The sequence below is a fragment of the Pseudochaenichthys georgianus genome, chromosome 4, assembly GCF_902827115.2.
Source record: "Pseudochaenichthys georgianus chromosome 4, fPseGeo1.2, whole genome shotgun sequence".
Taxonomy (NCBI): domain Eukaryota; kingdom Metazoa; phylum Chordata; class Actinopteri; order Perciformes; family Channichthyidae; genus Pseudochaenichthys; species Pseudochaenichthys georgianus.
Window position 1 is genome coordinate 4385257 of NC_047506.1, and position 27740 is coordinate 4412996.

The following is a 27740-nucleotide window of genomic DNA, read 5'->3' on the forward strand; positions in this document are numbered from 1 at the left end:
TTTGAAATCAATAAAGATTATTCTGGTTTGTAAAATATGGCCTGCGGGAATGACCGCTTAAGCAAAGAAAATATATCACCGATTTTACAATGTTAGGGTCAGTCAGCTTGAATAACAAAAACACATGTGCTCTGTGGATCCACCACAGGAAGGTCGACAAGACAAGGTTTCTGAAAAACCAAAATATAAAACCAACACAACATTTAGTTTACCTTCATTGTAATAGTTTGGATAACGTTTTTTTAAATGGTGGATATTTCAAAACCTGTAAACATTTTTTTTCAGATTTGTTTTAATCTGTTATCGGGTTTCGAGAACACATTCCAACATGTTCACTCACTGTGATAAACTACCTTCATATAACGAACACTAAATCAAACTGATAGTGTCATCCTCCCTTGCTGCAGCACTGATTTCAAGTGTTTTATGGTTTGTGGGTTGAATCATTTTGATTGTGCATCATTAAAAATGAAATATTGCTAGCAATCAGGGCTACAGAGAACTCGGCAAGAACATCTTGAAATCTCAATGATGCAACAATGTTGTTTATGACCCTTTATTTCTTAAAAAGGGGGAAAGGATTACTGCAGGACATGTGTTTATCATCACCATCTCGTGAGCACTGTAGATATGAGTGCTTGATGAAATGGAACCTCATGTAAAGCCATCATGAGTGACATATATAAATTAAGACAAAATGACTGAACGTGGATTATATCTTTATTTAAAATGATCTGCTTTAGAGCCTATAGATACAATCTATATACAAAAAGCAAACGACGTGAATCATACCTGTGGACACAAACAGGAGATTGGCCAACCAGTGCTGAAACTCTAAGGCACTAATTCAATAAAGCATATTAACACAGAGCCACATGTGAGATGGAAACGTGGTGGAGGTGCATCAAACTCCGTGAAGTCTCTCCATCATTCTCATCCTTTTGTGTTATTAGTCTGGCTGCAGTAATATACAGATGATTTAGATGTAGGGGAGGGGGCTCACACAGCACTTCACCACAACCAGATCCAGCTGTTTCTAAATCTGGGTTTTTAATGTGTAGAAGACCCCAGGGACTAAAGTTCACCACGGGATACCCTCCACTCTCTGAAGAACCCCACCCTCTCCAATCCCAGCTCAGAGTCAGGGCCTCACAATTACTTCCAGGTGAGATTCTCCCGTCTTCCTGCCCCCATCAGGTCTGTGGTCTGTCTGATCTGGTGTCAGTGCTTCAGGGCTCTGCATGGTGTACAACAACTGTACCTTACTCACAAATTAACCCCACCCATCAACACAGGAAGGGGGAAAGGAGCAGAGACGGTTCTTTGAAGTGGGAATGGAGCAGCTTCAAAAACACAGTTGGATATGTAACTCCTTTATCATTACAGCAGCGCCGCCAAGGCATCTGGCTCATGTTTGGGCCTGGAATTGGATCCATTTGTGTGGCAACTTCTTCAGTCTTAAAAAAGAAAAAGAAAAAAGAAGGGGCGAAAGCACACTGTACAGGGGAAATAAAAATCGCACCTACATGCGAAATTAAAACATACAAGCACATATATATACATCCTTCACGCAACATGAAACATGTCTCATAGCATTAGTACAGTATTTGTGGCTCATAGTGGCAAGCGGGGGGGTGATTGCACAAAAACTTTAACAGCGCTGGCATTTCCAACCATTACCAAGAGTAAATAAAGCTTTAAAATAAATTAAACACCATTTTCATAACGGTTGTCTCATCCTTCTTTGATTATACGTATTTGACAAATTAAAAAAACAGAACAAGATGGAGGCCAAATTGCTAATTTACTTGATTGGCAGTATAGTAGTGGTATCAGAAATTAAAGCTATCTGCATCAATGGTTTCTACGTCTGCAGTCCATTTCACACATCATCCACAATTAAAGTGGTAATTTAGCGAGAGCCTCACTACGGTAGCCCTTAAGGGCAAATGAGAAAAGAAGGCTGATCCATTTGCTAAGTCTGCAATCATTAGTTTTCTCTCGTGTTAATGACTTAAAGCAGGTTTAAAGAAGGATTTGCCAGGATACTCTTTCCTTAATCCCACCCCAAACATTTTTTTTTTTCATGTAACGGGAGGAAAATAGTTTTGCGTTGGTTGTTTCTCACCATTTGTTAAAGGTAGGTAAGTTTGAGAAACCGGCTCGAGATCCCTAGAATTTGAAAATACACAACCGGAGAAAATCCGGCCGGCCCGGCTAAACGGATTGGTTGTACTTTTTACAGTACAGTACATTTTTTTATGGAATTTTTGTCAAAGCACTTCAGATATTCATTGCTATCGGGATGTTAAGAGTATTCCATGGAATATAACAAAAAGTGTATCTCGAGCCGGTTTCTGAAACGTACCTACCCCACCTTTAAGTAATAAACACAGGAGAGGAAAACATGTAGGTCAGACGGAGAAAATGCATCACCAAAACTTTTTTCAATCTTAATTTGATCTCAAGGCATCTGTACTGTACGTCACCACCGTTGAAGGTAAACCTGACCAAGTTTGGATATAAGATCTGCCCTTAAATCTTAGTAAATATCATTCAGATTCAGACTTATCTCTACACACTTGGGCACTGATCCAACATGAATCAGACGTTATCAATGTGCTGCGAGTCATCAGGCATGAAAAGCCTGTGTTGCCACTTTTAAAGCAGTATATTGTTTCCCATATTTACCCAGACCTGTTTGTGCGGCAGTTAGAAAGCTGGCAGAAATGTATCGTCAGCTTACTTCAGATCATCGGATTACCTCTACACCATGATGGTAGATATACATCCTCTTTCAAAGCAGCTTCTGGGTGGTTTAGTTTGGAAGCCTTTTCTTTTCTTGACATTAAATATGGAGAAACTGAGCTCATCTACTGTGAACTGGTTGCCACCCTTAATACATGTCTTATGGTTTGCAACACAGCCAGTTTAAGGTGCACTAAAATGAAGCGATTCAACAACATGTGCCTTCGCCAACATCTCTAAACATTCTTGTCTTTCTTCCTCTCGTTCTTAATTTCATTTCATCACAGCTAGCTCATTTGGTTCTCTACAAATAGATACAAAAATCGATAAAACTACAAAGCGGTGTATTTGATATCCATAAAACCAAAGAGCTCAGAGTATGTAAAATGTGTGAAATACAACTAAAAGATATTCCCATTTCTGCAGTTTTCAGGCTGTTTTCATTCATTTATCCACAAAGAGGGGAAACCCAACTCTCACTGATCCATTATATTAAACTGTGTGCAGCCAAACATGGCCTGAGAAACAGACTGGAGCTCATCAGAAAACAGTGAGTCTAAAAAACAAGTGACGAAACAAAAGAAAGTGGAGCATATGAGAATATGGTGGCATAAAGGTGAATACAATCCAACTTAGCGAGCCCAAGGATCCTCTGCATGTAACTTGATAAAAAAACGTGGCCAAAAGCACTTACTAAGGCATTGGTGTATCATAGCTTCGTTGCTGTGGGTGTGGAGTCTTTCACTTAATGCAGCTTTAAGCACATACAATATATATAAAAACAATATTCTCCTTTTTCTCTTACAAGAGAGAAGCAGGTCATCATGGAGTCTTTGAGAGGGGGCTCGGGCACCCTCAGTCAGTCCAGTGGTTGGAGGGGGGGTGTGGGGGTGTGAGTGGGGTTTTGGAGGCTGCACGCTACAGACCTGCACCTTAGCTTTCTCCTTCGAACAGACATGCACATGGTGAGCATTCATAAAGACAGTCTGGGGCTTCTCACGTCAGCAGCAGGCAGCCCACAGAGGCAGGACTAACCTACACCCTGCAGGCCGGACATTTAAAAAGGCAGAAGCCCCAGTTCTGGACCCCATCTCACAGGTTTGGGTCTGCAGGCAGCAGCCCCCGCTCCCCATCGTCCGCCCCCTCACACGGGACCACACTCAGTAGTGTGTCGATGATTGTAATGGTTGCTGTTCTCCATGTCGACTATCTGCAGGCTGGGTTTCCTCTCCGGCTCCTCGTTATCGGCCGTGTTTTGCCTCGTGCAACGCGGAGGACGCTTCTTGAAGAAGTCCGACACGTAGCACACCTGCAGAGGAGAGGAGAGGAGAGGATGTTAGATGTGGTCACAGCAATCTATACAGGAAGGTTTTTGCTGAATTTAAACTCAAGTTAAAGAGTTTTTGGGGTGTTCCCTTTCCTGTAGTGTGTGTAGGTTTCTCTGCATGTGAGCGGTCTGCAAAGGCGACAATCCCTGTGTTCCCCCCCGAGGGAGTTTCTCTCCCCCAAACTCCCCCCCCTCCTTCCTGAAACGCCTCCATTGGACTCCTTTGTTTTCCGTAATATAATGACATCATTATGTACTCACACATTAGCTATGCTCCAACACATTGTATGTGATAGGCTAAGGGGTGGGACATCTCTATGTGGTTGCCCAATTAAAACAAAGCAGCTAACCAATCAGAGCAGACTGAGCTCTGGTTTCAGACAGAGGGTGAAAAGAGGTGCTGCAGCACAGGCAGTGTGAGAAAAATAAAGAGCTTTTTGAACATTAAAGCAGGGAGACATGTCAGAGTCGAGACACTAAATACAAATATGCCTGAAACTGAAAATAGGCATAATAGGGCCGCTTTAAAAACTGCAATTACTTTGCACACTCTCATAATGTATCCTATGTTTATATTGTGTTGGTAGGTTGGTCTATTATAGTGTATAATATCTTATTGTGTATCTTTGTATTGTACATTCCAATGAGCAAGGCCTTGTAAACACGCTGCTGTGACAAAACATTTCCCCCAAAACTAAATCTAATCTAACGGGAAATACCTTTCCCATAAAAGATTGGAACATGTGATGGCTTGGCTGGAAACTGTGAATGCAAACATCTGGACAGGTCTGAACACACACACACACACACACACACACACACACACACACACACACACACACACACACACACACACACACACACACACACACACACACACACACACACACACACACACACACACACACACACACACACACACACACACACACACACACACACACACACACACACACACACACACACACACACACCACACACACACACACACACACACACACACACACACACACACACACACACACACACACACACACACACACACACACACACACACACACACACACACACACACACACACACACACACACACACACACACACACACACACACACACACACACACACACACACACACACACACGAGGGGCTGTAATTGCGCACACCACTGTGAAGGCCAAAAGAGCGGGCTCACTTCCCAATTATTCACACACACACACGCACAGCCACACACTCCAAAACACACTCGGCCACTGCAGGAGTTTCACCGTGCTGCCAGTGGCTCAATAAGGAGTCCAGCTGGATGAAGAGAGCACAGTATTGCTTGAGAACCTGCCAGTGTGAGTGTGTGTGTCAATACACACTCTTCTGCTGTCACACCTCACTCCCCTCATGCTTTTTCTGTCTACATGGACTTTTACTGCCTGATTGAAAACAAACTGAAATATAGACTCTTCAGCGGTTGCTCTACTTTAAAAAAGGGAGCATCACTAACGGAGAGATTTCCATTAAAGTCAATTTTATGATCTGCACCCACCCATGTTTACTTAGCTAAGAGCAAGAAACCACAATAGAAAGACTCAAAGTTAAGAGGTCATCAGGTCAGAGGCTGGACCTACTTTATATACAATTAAATATACAAATGTGAGCATTATTTCTACTGTTAAAGAGGCCCTATTATGCTTTTAGGGATTTCCCTTTCCTGTAGTGCTTATAGGTTTGTGTGCATGTAAATGGTCTGCAAAGGCTAACATCCCAAAGTTCCCGGAGTTTCTCTCGCACACAGTAAAGGCAACAAATGAAAATATGAAACCTGAAAATAAGTATATTAGGGCCCCTTTAAAAATGTGTAGCTCCGAGCTGATGGGCTGACATTATTGTCAATATTCAATTTCCTCCTCTTTGTATATTCAAACCTCAACACTAGACCATTACAGGAGTTACGACTGTATGACATGATGGAAATATAACGCAGGAGTTATTAAACTTCGAGATGTTTGGCCTTGAGAGGCGTTGCCATGGCGACTCACATTAAGCACAGCGACGAGCGCTCCCTGCAGCAGCCCCACCAGCACGTCGCTCCAGTGGTGCTTGTAATCTGAGACTCGGGTGTAACCAACGTACACCGCGAAGGCCACCAGGAAGAACTGGATGGTGGGCCGGAGGAGGCGGGCCCACTTAGCCACCAGTCTGGCCTGCACGTACAGCTGGGGGAAGAGGAAGAGGAGGAGAGGAAGGGGGGTTTGAGGGGAGAAGAGACAGGAAAGAAATGTCATGAGTGGTTTAACATATAATAATTGTTTGTTCTTTTGCGTGAAATTTATATTTCTTGCACATATTTTCGGATTCTATAAAAGTTTTTAGAATAGTTAAAACTGTGTTTCAGTATGTACCGTTAAACACAAAAGCACATTCCCTGTATGTTAAAAAACACTTGCAATAGACCTGGTTTTGATTCTAAAACGTTGGTCTAATCACAGCAGAATTTTTTTTACGATAATGTAAATATAGTATTTACACTTGCATAATGTAAAATGCATGTAATGTAATGTAGGCAGTAATGCAGCAGTCACATTTTTGTTGTGCATGTTAACTTTGATATTTGCTTAAATAGAGAGCCTGTCAAGCTGTAATGTTAAAAGCTTGATGAAATATAACTCAAAACAGCCCCCAAAAAACAGCCCATTTATATGAAGCATGATTGTGTCCCTCTAATGCAAACAGTTGCTGGTAGTATGTCTTAAATTAAGCGTCTTTGAGTTGTGAAAAGCGCTGTATAAATAAAATATATTATTTATTATTATTATTAAATTGGAATTAACTGTAAAAAAAAGTGTTGAGATTGAATCAAATGTATGTTGACTATGGACTGAAACCTCTTTTTTGGGGTGCTGGAAAACAGCAAATGCCAAAGAAATTAGGGACTTGGCACCAGTACAATCTTCTCCTGGGTTTTACTGGGCTGCTGTTGAAGGTGCAAACATTGGCATCACACCCCCCCCCCCACACACACGCACTGCAGGACACAAGCTGCATATCACAGCATTTCCTAGTATTTGCCTGGCAAGAATGAGAGCGAGGTCTAAACCAAGGACGGCCATTGACACTAGCTGGAGATTTTCTTTGGATTTCTATTTGAACAGAACAGTTTTGCTCGGCTTGGCCTCTTGACGCCCTGCTGTCTAGCACTGCTGCCTGGCTTCTAACACAGAGACAGGAGGCCAAGGGTAATGAACTGGATGAGACACAACACAGGACATGCTCTGCCTTCTTCATGGCTGGAAGAAAGTCAGCTGAGGCCTCCAGATTATTTCTCTCAGTATCCTCATTCTTCCTCTCAACGGTTGCCTTGTCCTTTTATGTCCACAGGCACAAACTGTCTCTATGAGCTCTTTCTCTTTCTCCAAAATGGGCCCTCGAGGGCAGATCCAAATTCAAAAGCCGTAAGATGAGTCCATCTGGGGGTCTGATCCGCACCGAGATATCAGCACGGTGATCACATGGAGATGTTACCATGTTTACAGAACACAGAGAAGAGTGTTGACACTGTGCTTCAGGACTTTTAGTCATGGGTCGAGGATGTACTCACCGCTAAGAACAACATGCAGTACATCCCGAAAGAGGAGTGACCGGAGTAGAAGGACAATCTGGAGAAGAGACAGAAGCAAACGGAAAGTGTCACACAGGATATTTAAACTGTAGAATACTGTTGGCATCATTATTGTGCAAAATCGGTTAGAATAGTATTCTCCACACAAACACAAGTAAGTGAAACAAAGTGACTAATGACTAATGTATGCATAGATGGAAGAAATAATCATTTTACTTAAATGTAGAAAAGTTTGGAATTCTCTGTTGCAGCTTAAAGTACTATCGAAGTATTAACATCAAAATAAACGTAATAAACCAACATTTGATGCGGTATGGTCCATTTCAGAATACTAGTATGGTATTTTAATTAGTGATGAATGAATATGTTCATCCCAAACGTTGGGGTTAAGGTTGGGTTTATTTAAATTAATATATATACTGCTGGGTAGCTCAAGCTATAATAATATATCATAATTTTTAGTTGATTCATATATATTTTTAATAATCTAAATGTACAAAGTAGGTATAGTAGGGTAGCTTTTCGATTTTATTTTGTATCTAAAGAGACATATTGCAATCAACCTAAAGATACAAAGACAGCAAGAGTTCTGCAGGTGCATTAGCTTTCAATAAGCTACATTTATTTTAAGCTACACACAGAAATGAGACTGTAAGACCTCCTCCTCATCCTCCTCCTCATCCTCGTACCTGGACTCTGTGACGTCCTCGTGGACTCCGGTGCAGTTGATCACCTGCATGTACCCGGTGCAGACTTTAGGATTACAAACGGACATGAAGTTGGGTCTCGGGCGGCCGATGGTGAATTTGGCGAGGTCGGTGAGCGACTGGCTGACGGACCCTCCGAACAGGAAGGTGCCCACCACCTTATAAAGGGCAGCCACGTACTGGTTGAAGTCAGAATTGGAGTAAATCCTCTTACTGTAAACCAGATAGGCTTCTCCGGAGGAAATCTGAGGAATGGCAAACAGTTGAAAACAGAGAAGACTTTCACGCATCAGTAGAATGAAATGACTTTTCCTCCTCATACATCTGAGCTTTGTCCAATTCCTCAGGTTGGTAATGGAGCAAACGGCACATACTTTTATTTAGGGGGGACGGTTGGGTGCCATTGCAAATGAGGCATGATCTTGTTGAACATGTGCTAAGATGAAAACATTTCCAGAACAAAATCTGAACATCGCAGTTAAAAACGATCTGAACTATCCCTCACCGTTAAGACCTTTAGAAAATAATATAGGAATGAATAAAACGGTGTACGTAAATGCTGAAAGTGGACATTTCTGGGTCAGAATATGAGATTTATTTTTTAAACATACAAATGAGGCATTTCCGATGTTTACTTTTGGTGACTTAAAGGTGGGGTAGGTAAGTTTCAGAAACCGGCTCGAGATACACGTTTTGTTATATTCCATGGAATGCTCTTAACATCCCGATAGCAATGAATATCTGAAGTGCTTTGACAAAAAATCCATAAAAAAATGTCATCTGAAGAAGCCGTAATACTGTAAAAAGTACAGGCCTACCTGCCTGTCAGCCTTCCATCGGGGCACAAACTTATCTCGTGCCCTCATTGGTCATGTGCGCGTTCGTGTGTGTTGGAGGAGGGGCTCTGTGAGGAAGTGGCAGATTTTCTCCGGTTGTGTATTTTCAAATTCTAGCGATCTCGAGCCGGTTTCTCAAACTTACCTACCCCCACCTTTAAGGAGAAATCCAAAGACGCAAACGGGAAAAGTTCGTCAAATCAACAACTTGATGTGTATTTTGGATGATTTCTCTCTACTAGTCATTAAGAAGAAATATTATGGAAGCATAATTAACCATTGCATGAACAACAATGTTTTTTCCAGTAGAGTCACGCCTTACGTGAGTGAAGTCTCGTTCACCTCGCCTGGGTTTGGCTGCACTAAGGTGAGACGTTGTAAATCTCCCTGTGAGAAGAGAGTAAATGATGGAGTTCAACTCACGATGACAACGGTGCAGGAGATGGTGACGGCCGCCAGCATGCCGTGTGTGATGGTGTCGGGTTTCAGGGGGTACATGATGCTCTCGTCATCACAGTAAATCCCTCTTTGGTACGGCTTGAAAATGATGGTCATGATGATGAAGGGCAGTGCCGCTGGAGCAAAACAGAGCAGGAGAAGTATTGATGGTTAGATTCCTTACTTTATTTGGAGTGTTTGTGCTATTGGAGAAATTAGATGACTTGGCAGACAGCCTGAGGTTAAACAAAGTTAGTGGACATAACTGTTGAGAAATTGTTTTGGTATAACGTATTTGCCCTGTTTTAAGCAGCTTTTCAGACATGACATCACTTCTTCTTTCGGGGGAGTAAACATGTTTCTCCAATGATAGCTAAATAGTTTTCTCTGCCTGTGGACCTCGAGGTCCAAAATCATAATGATGAAAACAGCCCACAAGGAGAAAGACACATTCAGTCGTTCAAACGTCAGGGTAGAAAATGCGCAGCAGGGAATTGCACAAATAAACAGAGCAACACAGTATTTATATACACAGGCTTGTGGGCATATGTAAAAATCACACATCACTCACATACTCAGACACAAGAGTGTACACACACTTACGAGACGTCACACAAATTGCCACACACACGCACACGCTCTTTTGACTGATGTGGCGGTGTGCAAATAAGACCAAATATAGCTGCTCAAGGCTCCTGACCTGAGCGCACAAGTTATGTCCTTGAGATGTTCACAAACATCCATCCCAGAAATAATCACTCACCCTCTTCCTCTTTCTCTCTGACGCACACACACACTCACTGCGTTTGGTAGATGTACAAGCACGTGTAAAATGAGTAAAAGACACACTGTGTGTTCTTCAAAAGGTTCTATAAAAGGTATTAGGCTCGTGCTGATGAATACATTATTCATGTTTGATCTTCCTCTTCAACCCCTCCTGGAAAAAGACTGTTCTGAGCGTACTGAGGTAGACGGACACAAGACGAGTGTGAATGTGAATGTTACTAGTTTTAAAGTTTAATATAGATGTTATGATACTTCCCCAGGATCAAAAATATTTCACCTTTGTAACGGACTATGAACTGTAACTTTTTACACACTTTTTAACCCTAAAATGGCGTGTGTTTCAAACTGAATAATTTTGGGTGCAGTAATACTTGAGTAGATATAGTATGCATTAGTTAGACCTAACTTGATTGTTCAATTGTAGAAGTGTTCACCATTGGAATCCATTGTTCCTGACCTTAACCTCTTACTTGTATTTCCCCTTTTTTCCTGGTCTAAAATGGTGTGTGTGACATACTCAAAATATTTTCAGTGGAGCAAGTCTTAAGTGCGTTAAGAGGACCTGAATTGATGTACTCGCCACTTCTGTCTAAGTTAGCTTGAAAGAATAAAAACAATGTATTTGTTAACCTTTTAATGGCTCAAACTTTTCACCATTGTAACTGACCTTAACCTTAGATAGAAATCAATAATACATTACTGTAGTAAAAGTTATAATTTTACAATGAGAATACATTGTAACTGACTAAAACCTCACATTTTTATTACGCGTATCTAATGGTGTTATTCATAATAAGAATTAGGGTGTAGTAGGAATTCAGTAGACAAACAGATATCGCTCATCTATCCCTTCATTCAAAGTTACTTGAAAATACAAAAATGGTAATAAAACTCTAGAATGGGTAATTGATTCACCATCTTTGACACTTCAGATAAAGTAAAACTTGAGATGAACAAATTCTGAATAATAAGTTGCAGCCCTGCTGAGGAATGCACTCTCCACCCTGATATCCATGACTGCTGTATAATGGGCAGACAGACAGGCCTGGGGCCACTGTGGAAATGCCTTACAGCCACATACTAAACGCAAGAAAAACAGCCATGAAAAAACACCACACACACACTTTAAAAAGTACTCTCACCAATGGTATTACATTTCTGAGTAAATGAGCACTGCACCCCTCCCATTCTTTAAAAAAGAAAAAGGCTGCAGCTGACATAATTCCAGGAGGACTTCGAGCGAGACTGACTGATGAGAGACCGAGAGTCCACACACTGAAGACTGAGACGAAAAGGAAAATATACAACAGGCCGGTGGATCAGGATTCAGCTGAGGTGAACACTCTGTAACACGCAGTTCAACCCCACGAATAGAAAACTACATCAGCGTATAGGGCTGCTCAATTAATCATATTTGAAATCACAATTACGATTTTGGCGTGCAACGATTATGAAAACAACACATCGAAATAAAACAATTATTTTTTTTAATTAATTTTTTATAGGTTTTTCAGTTGAATTATACTTAAAGTTCAGGGTTGAAAACATACTGTTAAAAAAAAATGGATGTTTTCAAAGTAAATGGATAATCGTTTTTAATAATCGTGATATCAATTATTGACCCAAATAATCGAGATTTAGATTTTTGCCATAATCGAGCAGCCCTATCAGCGTCCTGTAAATCAGGGTTGGGATGGTTATGTTAAACAAGTAATCTGTTACAATTGCCTAGAAACACGTGTTCAGTAACCTAATCTAAGTATGACAATACAAAAGTAATGTTACTTTACGTTACTTCTGGATTACCTCAATAATCTTGTAAATAATTACTAGAAATATCAATAAATTGGCTTCTATTTAAGTGTGTTATGTAAGAAAACGGAACAATGCAAGATTAGAAAGGAGGAAACCAAGATTTTTTGTGTCAAAAATGTATCCTCTTTTTTTGTTTAAAACAGTATATGGATTAGGATAAACAAAGTATTAAAAAAAGAAGAAGAACTGTCATTAAAAACCAAAGCAAATAATGGCAATGTACAGGCCTAACAATTCTAGATTAAAGAATAGGCTAGGTTTATACAATAGTACAGTTAAAAAATCATTCTGTATTTAAAATGTATTGATTGTAACATTGTAATCCTGATAATAATCCCACTTTTTTGTATGTACTCTGATTACTTCTTTTTTTTTATTCAACTGTAAGGGAATTACCTTTAAAAAAGAAAAAATCCTGATTAAGGCATTTTTATTTGATGCCCTAGGGCTGAGCAGTTTCTTTATAAAATGACCTTTTAACCTCAGTTTATTCTGAGAGAAAAAAACTTGACACAGAATTATTTAAAGTGTTTTATAATAAACCACTAATTGACCAATGGAGAAGAAAAGTCCCCTTAAAAGATGCGGTAATTCACATTGAGCAACAATACACAATGACACCTGTACAAAGACAGGCAGTGTGTCTCTGTATCACTGCTGTCTGACATCACATACTGTATATTCAAAGTGACATGAGATGAGTTCAGACATTGTATAGTGACATGCAAACTGCAGACATGCTGCCCATGAAGACAAAGAGTCTTATTGGCTCAGGGAGGAGGAGAGGAGGTAAAATAGAAGCTTTGTGTTGAGAGGAGAATAAACAATAGATACAATAAACACATCATCACACATGGACACCTGGTAACCCGACCTTGGCGAAATTAGGTGTAGACTAGACGAAAACAATAGAGAGATGCTAATTATTTTCAACACAGTATACACAGATTACTTATGTCATTAAAAGGAGGATACATCACATCTCCCTAAAAGTACAACTGTCTAAATGAGACAAAGTTTTACCCCAACAAACTTGGGGTGTATTGTTTTAACACTTCACCACAGTTCGAACACCAAAGTAACAAACCATATCAAAAGCAAAATGTCTATGAATACTGAATACCTAATCCTCTTTAAAAACAGCCAGCTTAATGTGATTGAAGAAGCCTGCCAGAAAGCTCTAACTGTATCTCACTTAGCTCTCCTATTGATACTGTATCTCTTGTTAATTTAATCAGTTTAAAAGACAATAAGTACAATCAGCAGTTTGACATTTTGCTGAGGTTAAGTGCGAGGATATTACTTGACGGTCCTGATGTTAAGAATAATCAAACAAAATGTAACAACATTAAATCTGCTGGTAGGTACCTTAAACAGAGCCATGCTAGCTGTTACCCCCTCGTTCCAGCCTTTATGCTAAGCTAAAGCTATCCTTATATTAAGAGAAGAAAAGTGGTATAAATCCTGTCATCTAACTCTCAATAAGTAGAGCATACAAAATATTGATACTGAAATATTGATACTGATACTGGTTAGTAAAAACCATGACTTAATGCTTTGACAAGTCTGCAGACAGACGGCAGGCGAAAAACCTTTTAAAATGCGTGTTTTCTAAATGGAGATCGGCTAAGCTAACGCAGTATATATTCCGACCGTCTACACTCACAACAACGGCATATACAGACATAAATAAACCAGCGACTGTATTCGCCATGACACAGGCAGTCTGTGGTTTGTACTTGTTTCACTTTTGTCTAGTTTCTGAACAGATATGAGGAGCTGTGAGCGTGAGTGCTAACAGCTAACGGCTGATGTTGTTTTTCTGTGGTTCTTCTCATTGAAGATGACGTCACGGCTCCGCCTACACTGCGTTACTGTAGTTACTGCCCCAGCTACTAAACTGTAATGGAAACGTGGAGTAAAGTGAGCCAGTCCCAACAAGGCCTAACGAGGCCTATAGCCATACCGAGCGAGGCCCTGTAGTGGAAATGCGCCATTACTCCCAGGGCTTCAAATACCGAGCCTCGGGCAGTGGGCGTTGGCCTCTGGGCTTTTAATTAATCCAATGTAAACACATCCACGTCAATATTAGCCGCTCAGAGCTACACTCGTAGTGTTAAATGAGCTGAGGGTGGGAGTATTAGGGCTGGGTCAAACAAACACAGGAGTTTCCCGCGTGAAACAAAAAGCTAAAAGAAGTTATGATGCTACGCTCAGAATCACATGAAGGTGAGTCTGTGGTGTATTTTTTTCCAAACCTAACCAAGTTGATTCAGAGCTTAAACCTAACCACAAAGTGATGACATAAAACCATAGATATATATATAAACACTAGATGGCTCATGGGAGATTTTCCAGCGTAGCTGACCGGCCGCCATCTTGCTACAGTTAACAGTTACTCTGATTCGCGTTATGGTAGCTGTTGTAAGGTGAGTGATCTGCACAAAAATACTCTTAACTCACTGAAATCTTGACTGATTTACAAACGGTTTGGTTTATTATAAACATGATTAGCATGGCTATGATACAGGATGCTTGGACATGTTGAAATTGCAGCTTTTCTTTGTGTATGTGGTTGTATTTATTAGCTGGCTAATAACAAGAGGCTGTGAGTGAGACCTAGTATTACAAAGTTCACCCAGCAACTTTACACCAGTGGGAGAGGCAGAACTGATCTTTCTTTTCAACACAACTTAAGTTACACATGATTTCTTCCAAGTAGTTTGGCTTGTTAAAAACATCTTGCATTATGATACAGGAATTTGCTGGCTTTGTGTTTACAGAAGTACCTGACTATGCCGGACTTTTGTGCAGCCTACGGATGCTCCAATCACCGCTGTCTGCAAACAAGAACCCGTGGGATCACCACATATGTTTATGTTTGCTCAGTCTAATAAACCCATAACATGGTTGTGAAAGAATACCAAAGCTGAGGCTGGACGATGATTGATTGTTGGTGTGCCATGTGTCACCGTGTGTCTTATTGGTTTTGTGTTATACTGTATTTTATTGTGTGCAGCTGGTCCTTATCTCCAAGACACATTTAAAACAAATAACCTTGAAGTCCCATCTCTCCCCACCTGCTCCTGCTTCCTACATCCCCTCCACACCAAGTTGTTCTTCTTAATAATAATACATTTATTTTGGGGGGCCGCCTTTCATAACACCCAAGGACACATAGGATAGTTTATGTTTAAATTGTTCCCTATATTGCATAGGGGCAATATAGGGAACAATTTAAACAGTGGATTTTGTGATATATCAGCCGGGGTGAGACAAGACAAACCACAAATGGACTACAGAAGGACACATGGTACAGTTTATATTATTCTTGGTCTTTTTTCAATAACATATTTCAAAGGTTCTGGATTTGTTTACAAATCTAGAAACTAAATACAAAACTAGGATGATATGAAGATCTCATGTCAAAAATAATTGTGATAAATTAGACAGAACTAGCCTGTCTGTGAGCACATTTTATGTTGGTTTGGTTCTTCTGATAAAGGTGTGAATATTTAAATAATATACCAACATAATGCTATTGTCATTAGTTGTGTCCCTGTTCTTAAAGCTAAGGCATTGCTAAATTAACAACTCTTGGCTTACAGAGTGGTAACATGAGACCGATTTTTATATATAAAATATAAATGTATTTTAATTTTATAATTTATTTTAAATATTAACAATATAATAAAATAAATGGAAATATATACACTGGCAAATATTTAATATAAATACCTTGTGTGTGTGTGTGTGTGTGTGTATAGCTATTGCTTTATCTGATTAATGTTATTTGCATATGAAAGTCCATGATTATAAGTATGCAGTATCATAACTACATCTTTGATGTTTATAAAAAACCACACCGTTTGAAAATTGGTTGAAAATTGAGCAAGCTATGGTTATTTAAATAGTAAACCATAATGTTATGAATGAGAGAACTCCCTGTAGCAAGATGGCGGTCTCCATTGGCCAGCAGCGCGGGTGAGTCATCTAGTGTTTATATATATCTATGTATAAAACAACCTCTTGCGTTGCGTTGGTGTGAATGAGTCACTACAGTTAAGCCACGGACTCTGCTCCGGTGCCAACGCGTCATGTTAGATAATCTCACATGGCATTGGACAGATCCATTTGAGCTGAATCATTATAACCTGGAGTGCAAGCCTTCTACACAGAGAGTATATTGTTTGTTTTAACGGACACATTTGATTTGATTTATTTCGAATGTGTAAAACAATAATACAAAAATGTAACATGAGAATTATTATACATAATACAAAATTAAGCAGTGTCAAATTAATATACAAACATATTACTGATTCTAAATTATATATAAAAACACATGATCTACTTAATTACACATCTGAAAAGGGGGAAGTTTACACTTACTGAATCCCACCCCTTATCCCAAAAACTAAATGATTAACATATATTTTTTTTTTTCCTTAAAGAAATACATTTGTTATTGAAAAAGACAAACAAAAATGTTAACTTATTTTAGTACCTGTCGGCAATTTCCCCAGCCGACACCTGTCTAAAGCATTTATTCTACCTCCCCCCTCCTGCCCACACCCTGTCTCTGTGTAGCAGCAGCAGCAGCAGCTGCAGCACACCTGTCGATACACGGCACCTTCCCAGCGGCCGACCACCAGACGCTGGATCCCTGTTATCACATCCACCAGCAGTGTCAGGACGTGGTAATAGGGTCTATCAAAGGCTCACTCCACATGTTTTCATCTCAGCACCACCACAGTCCTGTTTGTGACGACCGCAGCACAATATATGTTCTTTAGCATTTAACTAACATCCTGTCTCCTCGGGGGAGCGCCCTGATATGGATTTACTGATGTGGCTTTTTAGTGCCAGCTTCTGCATCCTGCCTCCAGCTGGCAAGAAGCTGCCACGTGTCAGGAAACAACTGATTTACAATCTCTGCATCACTGACAACTGGTTGAACACAAAGAGGCACTATTATACTATTTGGGGATTTCCCTTTCCTGTAGTGTGTCATATAGGTTTCTGTGCATGTAAATGGTCTGCAAAGGCAACAATCCCAGTGTTCCGTCCAGAGTTTCTCTCCCACACACTCTTTTCATAATGACATCACTACGAAACACTCGTGCTCAATTAATTAGCACTCCAACGCATTGATTACGTGATTGGCTAAGGGGCGGGACATCTCTACGCAGTTGACCAATCACAACAAAGCCGGCCAGCTAACCAATTAGACCAATTGTACTATTAAACAGCGTGATACAGTTGCTTGCTTTTAAAGATATGTAATCTCTGTATAAAAACTAAAGAAAGGGAATTCTTGTTAAAGGTGGGGTAGGTAGAGAAACCAGCTCGAGTGCGCAAGAGTTTGAAAATACACAACCGGAAAAAATCTGCCACTTCCTTAGAGAGCCCCTCCTCCAACACACACGAACGCTGCCTGTCAGCCTTCCATCTGTGCACAAACCACCTACCATATTAGCCGGGCCGGCTAAAATGATTGGTCGTGCTTTTTACAGTACTACGGCTTCCACAGATGAATTTATGGATTTATGGATTTTTTGTCAAAGCACTTCAGATATTCATTGCTATCGGGATGTTAAGAACATTCCATGGAATATAACAAAAAGTGTATCTCGAGCCGGTTTCTCAAACTTACCTACCCACCTTTAACTCTGAATTTACACTTTCTTTCAATGACCACCGTGATCTTCAAAAAATTATCTTACACATTTCCAGACTCCTCCTATATATCCAGTAAGGCCAAGATTGAAATGTACACAGCATGTCGATATCCCATCCAAAAACATAATACTATCACGGTATTTGCATCTCCAGACATAAAAACAAACATTTGTCTTTGCTCAGGGAGACATGGTGAGGGATTAGACATTAGATTAAATCGGTTTCCACTCTACGTATTATGTCGGCCAATACCAACTTGTTAAGTAAAGCAAATACCTGTTGACTGGATACAGAAAGTAACATTTTAAAAAGGTTTTTGTAGGATGGGCCTGGATAAAGTCAGTGGGAATGTTTATTTTCTTAATACAGCATGGTCGATGTCACAAATGAAAGAAAGACAATTATTTCTACATTGCAGTCATTTGGTGTATTAACTTCAAACTCTTTCAACACTTGCCAGAGCGGCGCCATTAATTACGGCAGAGCGAGGAGGGGAAAATGAACTGAAACACTTAAAAGACAAGCCAGCAGCTAATGAAATGCACTTCCTTCTCCAAATTAGCAAGCGTTCAAAAGTCTAAATAGCTTTTGGATGAACATCAACAACGATACGTTTGAAAGTCTCATTTGTATTATCAGCTTCGCCATATGTCCAGGTATTAACAAGTGTTTTTGCGCCTAATAAATCCTCTTAAACAAACTAAAATCATGCCAGTTTGCCACAAACTTCATGGAGCGAGTGAAGTCAGCACACCTGGCCTTAAAAAACCCTCCCCTGGCTTGTAAAAATAAAGTATAACGTTTTCATTTCTGTGTTCACAAGTAAAGCACTTATTCAGCGGACACATGATTTTACTTGTCATAAATTACAAGTTGCATGAAATTAAAAGCGCTGAACTACAAGAATGTAAACAGTCTGGATTGTGCAGAACGAATGGTACATCCGGAGGTGTGTGAATGTGTCTCATGAGGAGACCCTCAGTGGATTATACATGCAAGAAACAAACCAGCCACTCTTTTGAAAAGCAAACACACACAGCTCACAAGCAGAAATAGACACTTTGGCAGACAAAGTATGTCTCCAGGATACCACGAGACAACCCCGCCGCAACCCAAGCTGACCCTGCTCCAGAGCTCCAGGAGAAAAACAACATGGAGGAGGGAAGGTAGAGGACACAGGATACAGGAGAACCTTCTTTTAAAAGAAACCTGCTTTTTATGGATGGAGGCAGGAAAACGCTGCCAATTTGAAATGTAGCCAGGAAGCTAATCTCCAGCTGACAGTCAGAAATCTCCTGCCTGATCCCCAAATGGCAGCTTGTTTTGAAGTAGCAGGATGCATAGCTCAAGCGTCTCTGTGTCAGATTAAGAAAGGCCCACTTTAGAGCTTTAGTTCTATTCTGGGAATCTTACGAGGCTTCTCATTTACCTGGCCGCAAATTAGCATTCTTTCGCAGTCGCATCTCTGTTTCTACCCCCTGCTGAAAGGGGACAAAAAGGATGATGACGACGACGACTGCATGTCATTAAGTAGCACCATGGGAAATGTGAGCATGAATTGATACCACGGACAAACAAAGATGTCAGTGTAAGAAGGGATTTGCCCTCCATTCCTTCCACCATTCGTTTTTTTCCCTCTTATTCAAAGTCATCCATTCTTCTCCCTGGAGCTCCATCTCCGTGTCTGTCATTCTCTTGATTGCAGCGTCCTCCCACACAAAATAGGATGGTGCTTTATTTAGCTGACAGATGTGCAATTACGAGGGGCCATTTGGACCACAATCGCACTCTGGGGCTGAGATTCGAGGCTCGTCATGTCCTCTCGCTCTGCCTTTTTTTATCTCAGTGTTTCTGTCTTTCTCCCTCTGCCTCTCGTTTCCACCTAGAGGAAAGTTGACGCCTCGATCATCTGGAATTCGCTTCAGCGGTTTGAGTAGAACCTCACACCTACTTGCCCTGGTTTCCCTGACACAACCTGCTGCACCTGCAAAACCATGTGGACGGACAATTATTCTCTCAATTTGAAAAACATACAGTCTGGGTTTTTGGTATGCATACTTTCAAGGCCTGTTAAGCCTGTGTGTGTGTGTGTGTGTGTGTGTGTGTGTGTGTGTGTGTGTGTGTGTGTGTGTGTGTGTGTGTGTGTGTGTGTGTGTGTGTGTGTGTGTGTGCTGCCCTGTTTGCTCTCAAACTTCCCTTCAGGGTCACAGCTGGAACTTTTGCCCCTTCTAATTTATTCTACTCTCATTTCTCGTCTTTCCAGTGAAAGTTCAATAAAGTGTGAGTTCTTTCTTTATGTATTTTTCTCCCCCTTTCCAAACCATCATTCCTTCTGTATTGAAACCTTCCAAAAATGTTAGTTTAGCGGGGTTTAAAGAGGCCCTTTTATGCTTTTGGGGGTGTTTCCTTCCCTATAGTGTTATATTAGACTTTGTACATGCAACAGTAAATGTAAACGACATCTCGAAGCGGTTAACCAATGAGAGCTGACTGTGCTCTGGTTTCAGACAGAGGGTGTAAAGAGGTGCTGCAACACAGGCAGTATGCTTTTTGAACATTAAAGAGACAATTGTGAAACCCGAAGATTAGCATAATATGGCCTCTTTAAAAGCTCTTGTTTCCTCTTGCCCTATTCCTTCTTTATTTTTCACCCAGTGTCACCCTTAAGTGATTTACTCCATCCGTCAACTATCCCTTACAAATTGGACGAGGAAAGAGGAAGGCATTTGTCCTCTTAGCTGCAGTTTCCACTTTGTTTCTGCCCTGCTCTCTTTTGTTTCCTCTCTTCACTCCCAAACATGCCTTGTTGAAATGACAGCAGGAAACCTATCGCACCAAAGCTCTATCAACATGATGGCTCTCAGAACAAAAACAACCCAGCGCTCCCTCTTTCTGACTGTCTCACCCCAAGCCGGACTGACTAATGTGGAAGGTATGTGCTGAGCCTACAACCTCTGCCGGCGTAGGCCTCTGGAATTCTAATTCACACGAGGAACGCCCAACTTCACCAGTCACACCGAATCCCGCTGCTGCTGCCCATTCTTTAATTTTAATCCTGCTGTTTCGCTCCGTCCATCATTTACGCATGCTTAGGTCCAAGCATCACAGAAGGAGACACGGCGGCGGGAGAGGTGGTGGGAGGGCGGATAAATCTGGCAATCAAAGAGCCTGGGTTTGGAGGGGATGAAAAACGTGGGCCACACAGGTTTAATCCTGAAAGCCACACATGTCTGCAGGAGGAGTTTAACTGTAGACATATCATGAATGGTGCTGAGCTCCTCTGCCAGCGTGTCTGCATGTCATCGCTAAATATATAGTCATTCTTCTGTATAATTACTGAATGCAAATGGATCTATGTTTATCTTCTGTCTAACCCCAGTGGTATTGTTAGCGTTTCTCCAAATTAGGACCACATTTTCCAAAACCCTGTTCCCTGGCTTCACTCTCTGTGCTTATGTTATCTGACTCACTTCACGGGGAAGAACACAGATGTTGGCATGTACTTGTCCAGCCATTTAATTCAGCTTTAAAAGATGACATTATGCTCATTTTCAGGTTTATTTTTGGATGTTGTGTCTCTACTGTGACATTTGTACATGCTTTAATGTTCAATGCATGCATGTTGTGCGGGAGAGAAATTCCTATTAGGGAACTTTGGGATTTCAGCAGAATATTTATGCACGAAAACCGACACACACTGCGGGAAATGGGAAACCCCAAAAAGGCATAATAGGGCCCCTTTAAAAACTAAAATAATTACATCTAATCTTGTCTTTAATTTATTTTTGGGGAATATGGCTGTAATGTCTCTAAATCAAATGTGGTTATGATTGTTATTTTCAAAAGATCCTAATCCACTTAAGACTGATGACTTAAAAAGGATTTACCAGAAATCCTTGTGCAATTACGATCAATCAAAAACCAGTAGAAGAAGAATAACAACAGGCTCATATTTCTCAGGGGGACGTGTCTGTTTGTTAAAAGGGCTTCAGTTTCCATGACAGAGCTCTCCGGAGGAAAACAATTCCCATCAAGCGTCTTCTCTGCCTTTCACTGAGAACTCGGGACGATCATTCTTCCCAACGCGACCGCATGAGAGGCCAAGCTCCCCGGAGACAGCGCTGACAAACTCTCACAGACATCAGCGAGGTCAGAGCAGAGCGTGGGGATGCATACATGTAAGCCGAATCTACTAAGAGGAAATAATGCAAGGAAAAACGTAGCAACTCTAAGATTTCAAAGTTTTACAGCTGTGTGTTTTGGGATGAGCATCGGATTCATGATGTGTGAATACAAACTGTATAGAAGGCTACGAGAAAATTACTTCTTACTTGATTTATTAATTCAAAATAAATGTTACTAATGGATTTTTTGGTCGGAATCGCTTGTTTCAGGACTTTTTTCTACCTCATGATGTTAATTTTGTAAATTGAAAAAAGGTATCATTTTGAGTAAAACGGACAATAAAGCAGCGCATGTTTTAGGGCGGGGCTACATTGTGATCGACAGGTCCATGCTACGTGCCCTTTGTGTTTTTATTTTACAACTTCAACTCTTCAGTTTTTCAGTTCTTGAAAGTTAATTGTAAAATGTGTAACTTTATAGTCATTAGCTTGTACTTCGCTTCACCCTCTATGTCGTATCTGGTAGACAAAAAAACAAGATGGCGACGATCAAAACACCAAACTCCAGGCTTCATAAGAGTAGTTTATAAAACCATCGGGTAACTTCACAGTGTCCATCTCTTATAATAAGTCCATTGTTTATACTTTTCAGCTTTTAGCTCAAATCCAGAGGACTATAGTAAACACAAAACAGATGCATGACGTACTAAAACCCAGTCATATTTCTGGTAGCTGCATCTTTCAAATAACAAAATATCACATGACTGGAAAATTGTGTTGTTGTCTTGAGTAATTGAAAAACACTTAATAGACATTTGAAAAAACTGGTTTTCATAACCTACATTACAGCACACGGGGAAAAACAAAGTTGTGTGTGAATGCCTTGCCTCGAGGCCATCTTGCAATACAGCAGGCTCCTCCTCCTGAACAACCTGCACCTGCAGAACTACACCTCTGAGTGTAAACTGTGTAAAGAGGTTAATATTAGCCTTTCCTCTTTGCTCTCGGAGCCAACACCCATCGTCTATGTGTGCGGAGTGTAAGCTTACAGAGACAGAGGAGGAGAGAGGAAGGGAGGGATACAATGGAGAAAGAGGAGGTAGGCCTTGAATGAACAAAAAGGCAGATTTTTTAAAAGCAACTAAATGCCCTCCATGGCACATCAGACAAGACAGGAATAAGTAAACAACGACACTTTTTGGCTTTCAGCAGCCATTTTGATTCACATTTCTCCATTGAGAAGTGAAAAGACAGTGTTTGATGCTGAAGGAGGAAGAACATCTCAAGTGTTGTTAGTTTGACCTGGGCAGGGCAGCGTGCGAGTGACAGAGCGTGAAGGAAATCCCTCAGCGATCGTATCTACTGCTTCTACTGGCATTTGAATGACATAACAAGAAAGAGACACATGCGCGCTGCATATCAGGAGATTAATATTTCAGAGTCAGAGGTGAACGTAGTGCAGATAAAGAAAGGGCCCGGAAGAAAAGCTTAAGAAGATAAAAGAAGTGGTAAATTAGACAGGATTAGAGTCAGCGTTGGTGGAATCACACGTGAATTCTTCGACTAAGAAATGTAAATAGTCTCAAAATGCAGACAAATCCAAAGTCCAAACTGTTTCCGTACGGGCTAATGGTGAGCATAATTACAAGCCCCATGTTGTTATTACATGCCTTGGGCAACCTCATATAAGCTTGGGGTTGACTTGACGATTATTTGGCGGGCTGACGTGGGTGGCAGAGGGGAAGGGAGAGGCACTGTTTGCAGTTATCCAGACCTCAGCCCAGCTCAGACGTCAATCCCAGACTTGTGACAGCAACATGGTGAGGCTTATCAACTTCAGCAGTCTGTGGATGTTCCCACAGACGGAAAAAGTACCCCTAAGCTCTCTGAAAATCCAGAGAGGGGCTGAAACTGCCCGACAGAGCAGATCCACACATGCATCCTTTTCTCTTTGAATGCAGACAGAACAGGGGATGAGCCCGCCGCCAAACACCAGACTATTACACAACACGTCTGCAAAGGGATTGTTGCAATAGTACAGTAAAACCAAAGTCCCAGCAGGGTGCTACATTCCACATACATGTAAAATATCTGAGGCAGAAAATGGAGAGTGATGCCTCTCACTTTTGCTGGTATTTGTGATTTCAATGTTTTCTTCGTAACTTATAACGGAGGACCAGGACTGTCATGTAAATGGGTTTAAAGCATTCAGATGTTTTAAACTGTTAGTGGATTTTTTAAATTATGTATTTATTGATTGTTGTATTGTATGACATATCTCTATACATATTTATTTAAATGTTATAAATATTATTAGTGTACTGACTTATTTAAAAAAAAAAATTTTTTATTGCAGATAAGGTTTAGACAAATGAAATACCTAGAAATTAATGTATATATTTGTGATTTTAATACTTATTTAGTAAAATATGTTATCGATTCCTGGTTAAATGTCCAAATTCTGTACATATACATATATATATATATATATATATATGTTAATGGAATATTTTTATAAAAATGTAAATGACACCTGTGGTCCTCCTAACGTCATATTCACATCCTTTCATCAAATCTGGACAGCAAAAGACACGTGTTAAAACCTTTAACCACAACATGGTATAATTTGTTCATTGTCCAAAGGGAGAAGGAGACAAAAACATGAACACAATGATGTGAACTACTAAAACAATGGAAAAACCAAAAAGTAACCCTCAAATAGAAAACTATAAATGCAAAACAATGGTCTGTGGAGCACTGTTGAAGAAACATGCTTTATAAATGCACTGTATGTGGGAAGTTGGGGAATTCAAGACAGGATTCAAAATATTGAAGAAAAAGAGGAATGAGCTGGGCACACACACATATCAGATTTCCATAAACAAACAGTGAGCTTCCTGAGGCTCTGTAAAGTCCTGCAGGGTTTCAGTTGAATAGTTTGGGGCATGGAGCAGCATGTGATGAGAATACGAATGATATTTCCTCTTGTGTTCCACCATGGTGATATTTTAAAGTCACATTTCTGCCTGCACTATATCGCAGTTTGGATAAACAAACCGGATGACAGGCTGTTCTTTTACATTATCTGACTGCATGGAAACACAGTGGCTTCATTTGCATTTTAAAGAGATCGCTTCTGGTGTCTCATTAAAAACCTCTGTGTGTCTTTTTAACGTGCACATGCATTCCTCAGTTGCTGTCGTGGGTGCAAAACACACAAGCACAGAGTTATTAGAAAGAAACTGCTGTCAGCACACAGATATAACTTCATGCTATCAGCTTTCCTGCTGACAACACTGAAGTGCAATTCCTAGATAAAAGGCAGATAATGCTGAACAGGCTAGTACTTAGTGTCCATAACTTACCAACTACAACGCACAGCACGTCCACCAACACGTACAGCGTCTTCTTCTCCTTCATATTGTCTCCGTTTATACACTTCAAAAAACGTTAAGAAATAAAAAAACTACTTAAGCAAGGAGTCAAACAAGTCCATCGGTTCTCGCTCGCTTTGGATAAAAAGCGCAGGCTATGCAAACAAACTGGTAACCTGCACTACGAGTTCTTCCGGGATCCTCTTCCCTACCTGCGCTGACATTGACAGCAAAGGTGTGTAGCTTTCTTACAAAGACTGCGGGTTAGTCGTTTCTGAGCAGAGAAGCAGGAGCTCTGAAGTCTCGCGTCCTGTTGCGCGCATTACTGCTGTGGATAGAAAATGAGAAGTGGAGAGATCCTCCGGTTTCACAGCGCTGGAGGCGTCAGGAGAATCCAGTTTAAAGTATATTCTCCGCACAAACCACGCCACCAAAATGGTCCCTCCTCCTCACTTCCTCGTCTGGCTCCAATGTTTTTTACGCACATGCGTGACAGAGCGAGCGACAACTTCTCAGAGGCTTTGCTTGGTTTTTTATTCCCTTCCTTGCAAACAAATTTGTTATGAATGTCTTTAAAGTAGAAAGGACTCAAACCCTTTACAGACCAGACCAGGAGGAGGTGCCTGACAGGAGTACCTCTGACACAAACTACTTGTCAAGTGAAAAATACTAGAGATTCAAGATTCAAATGCATTTTTGTCATATGCAGAATAGCAAGGAACATATTAAAGGGGCCCTATTATGATCGTTTTCACGTTCATAATAGTGTCTCTCTCTACTGTGACATGTCTCCATGCTTTAATGTTCAAAAAGCTCTCTGTCTGAAACCAGAGCCCAGTCTGCTCTGATTGGTTAGCTGGCCGGCTCTGTTGTGATTGGTCAACCGCTTAGAGAAGTCCCGCCCCTTATCACGTACAATAGGCTTGTTTGAGACAAGCAAGACCTGCGCAGACCTGCACAGTTGCGATCAACGTCTTGCTAGTGGTTAGTCATTTTGTCCGACTTGCTCTGGAGGCTCGCCCACATGAGACTTTGAAATCTCGCGGGACAAAGACGCCCGCAGCCTTGAGAGCGAGGCGAGGCGAGTTGGCGCAGTTTCTCTCCACGGGCTGCGGAAGCGAAATGCTTGATGGGAAACGACTCGCTGGTATCTCGAGCTGAGCGCTCATTGGTGGTTTTTACCACGTGCTACTGATGAAACTCTCCAATTGGCTGGCAAAAGTTTGTTGTTGTTTTGTGTCAGTTTTACGTCGCCACATCCATTCCCATTTCCCATATTAATTCCACATCATGAAATTAATATCTATATATTTTATACTATACTGCTTACCGTTTTCATACTTTATATATCTTAGCATATTCATACACACTGTTCATACTGCTCACAGGCTGATATCTAGTGTATTCATACCCCACTGTTTATTCATCATTCAATTCATTCTATATGTTATTCTGTAGATTGTGTACATTACTTTCCACTTCACTGCTTGTTGCACCTGGTTAGAAGCTAAACTGCATTTCGTTGTCTCAGTACCTGTAATATGTGCAATAACAATAAAGTTTCTCTTTAAGTTAAACCAAATCATTAAAATAAAATCTATTGTAATGTAATGATTTGGTTTAACCTTATTTATTGAATACATCATTTAAAATGGCAAGATTAAATCAAATTACATCCATGTTGTACACATCATAAAGCTTAAAGTGGCAGCTAAAGAATTAACACAGCAGCAGGTCTTTTTGTGCGGATCTGAAGGGACTGATCATTTGTAGCCTGTCCACAGGGCCGGTTTTTGGCATAGGCGACATAGGCGGTTGCCTAGGGCGCCAGATCTGGGGGGGGGGGGGGGGGGGGGGGCTGGCAGCTCTGGGAGGGAAAAAAACATTTTGACTGTTTGCGCTCATCCTAATTTTCGGCCTTGATGTAACAACATTCATAATTAAGTCAAGGTAACACCCTTTTCACCCCGGTTACACTTTTCATTTGCCCTGTACGATGGACGCTGTAAGTGATGAAAGTGTGGGGTGTTGGCTTATCTGGCACCCGCAGCTCACAGCCAAAGTGGGCGTGGGATCGAGATAAATGCAATTTATGTAAACAAATATTTCCAAGGCACTCTTTTATAATTATTGGGGTAAACAGGTTTGAAATCATTTCAATGTATACTATAGGACAGTAACCAAAAATATCGTTTAAAACTTGGGAGATACACATAAATGTTAACTAGGTAAAATAAAATATGAATGAACAACAAAAATAAAACAAGTTGCATTTATTTGCTATTGGCTATGGT

General features: G+C 40.7%; 1 protein-coding gene across 1 annotated transcript; it reads right to left on the reverse strand.

Annotated features, from left to right (window-relative positions):
• Positions 1 to 702: 702 nt before the first annotated feature.
• plpp2b (phospholipid phosphatase 2b) lies at positions 703 to 25984 on the reverse strand. Its single transcript, XM_034081683.2, has 6 exons — positions 25438 to 25984; positions 9651 to 9802; positions 8374 to 8636; positions 7664 to 7721; positions 6105 to 6281; positions 703 to 4057 (listed from the first exon to the last, which is right to left on the reverse strand). The coding sequence occupies exons 1-6, from the start codon at positions 25490 to 25492 to the stop codon at positions 3893 to 3895; spliced, it is 870 nt and encodes a 289-aa protein (XP_033937574.1). The 5' UTR covers positions 25493 to 25984; the 3' UTR covers positions 703 to 3892.
• Between the last annotated feature and the right edge of the window lie 1756 nt (positions 25985 to 27740).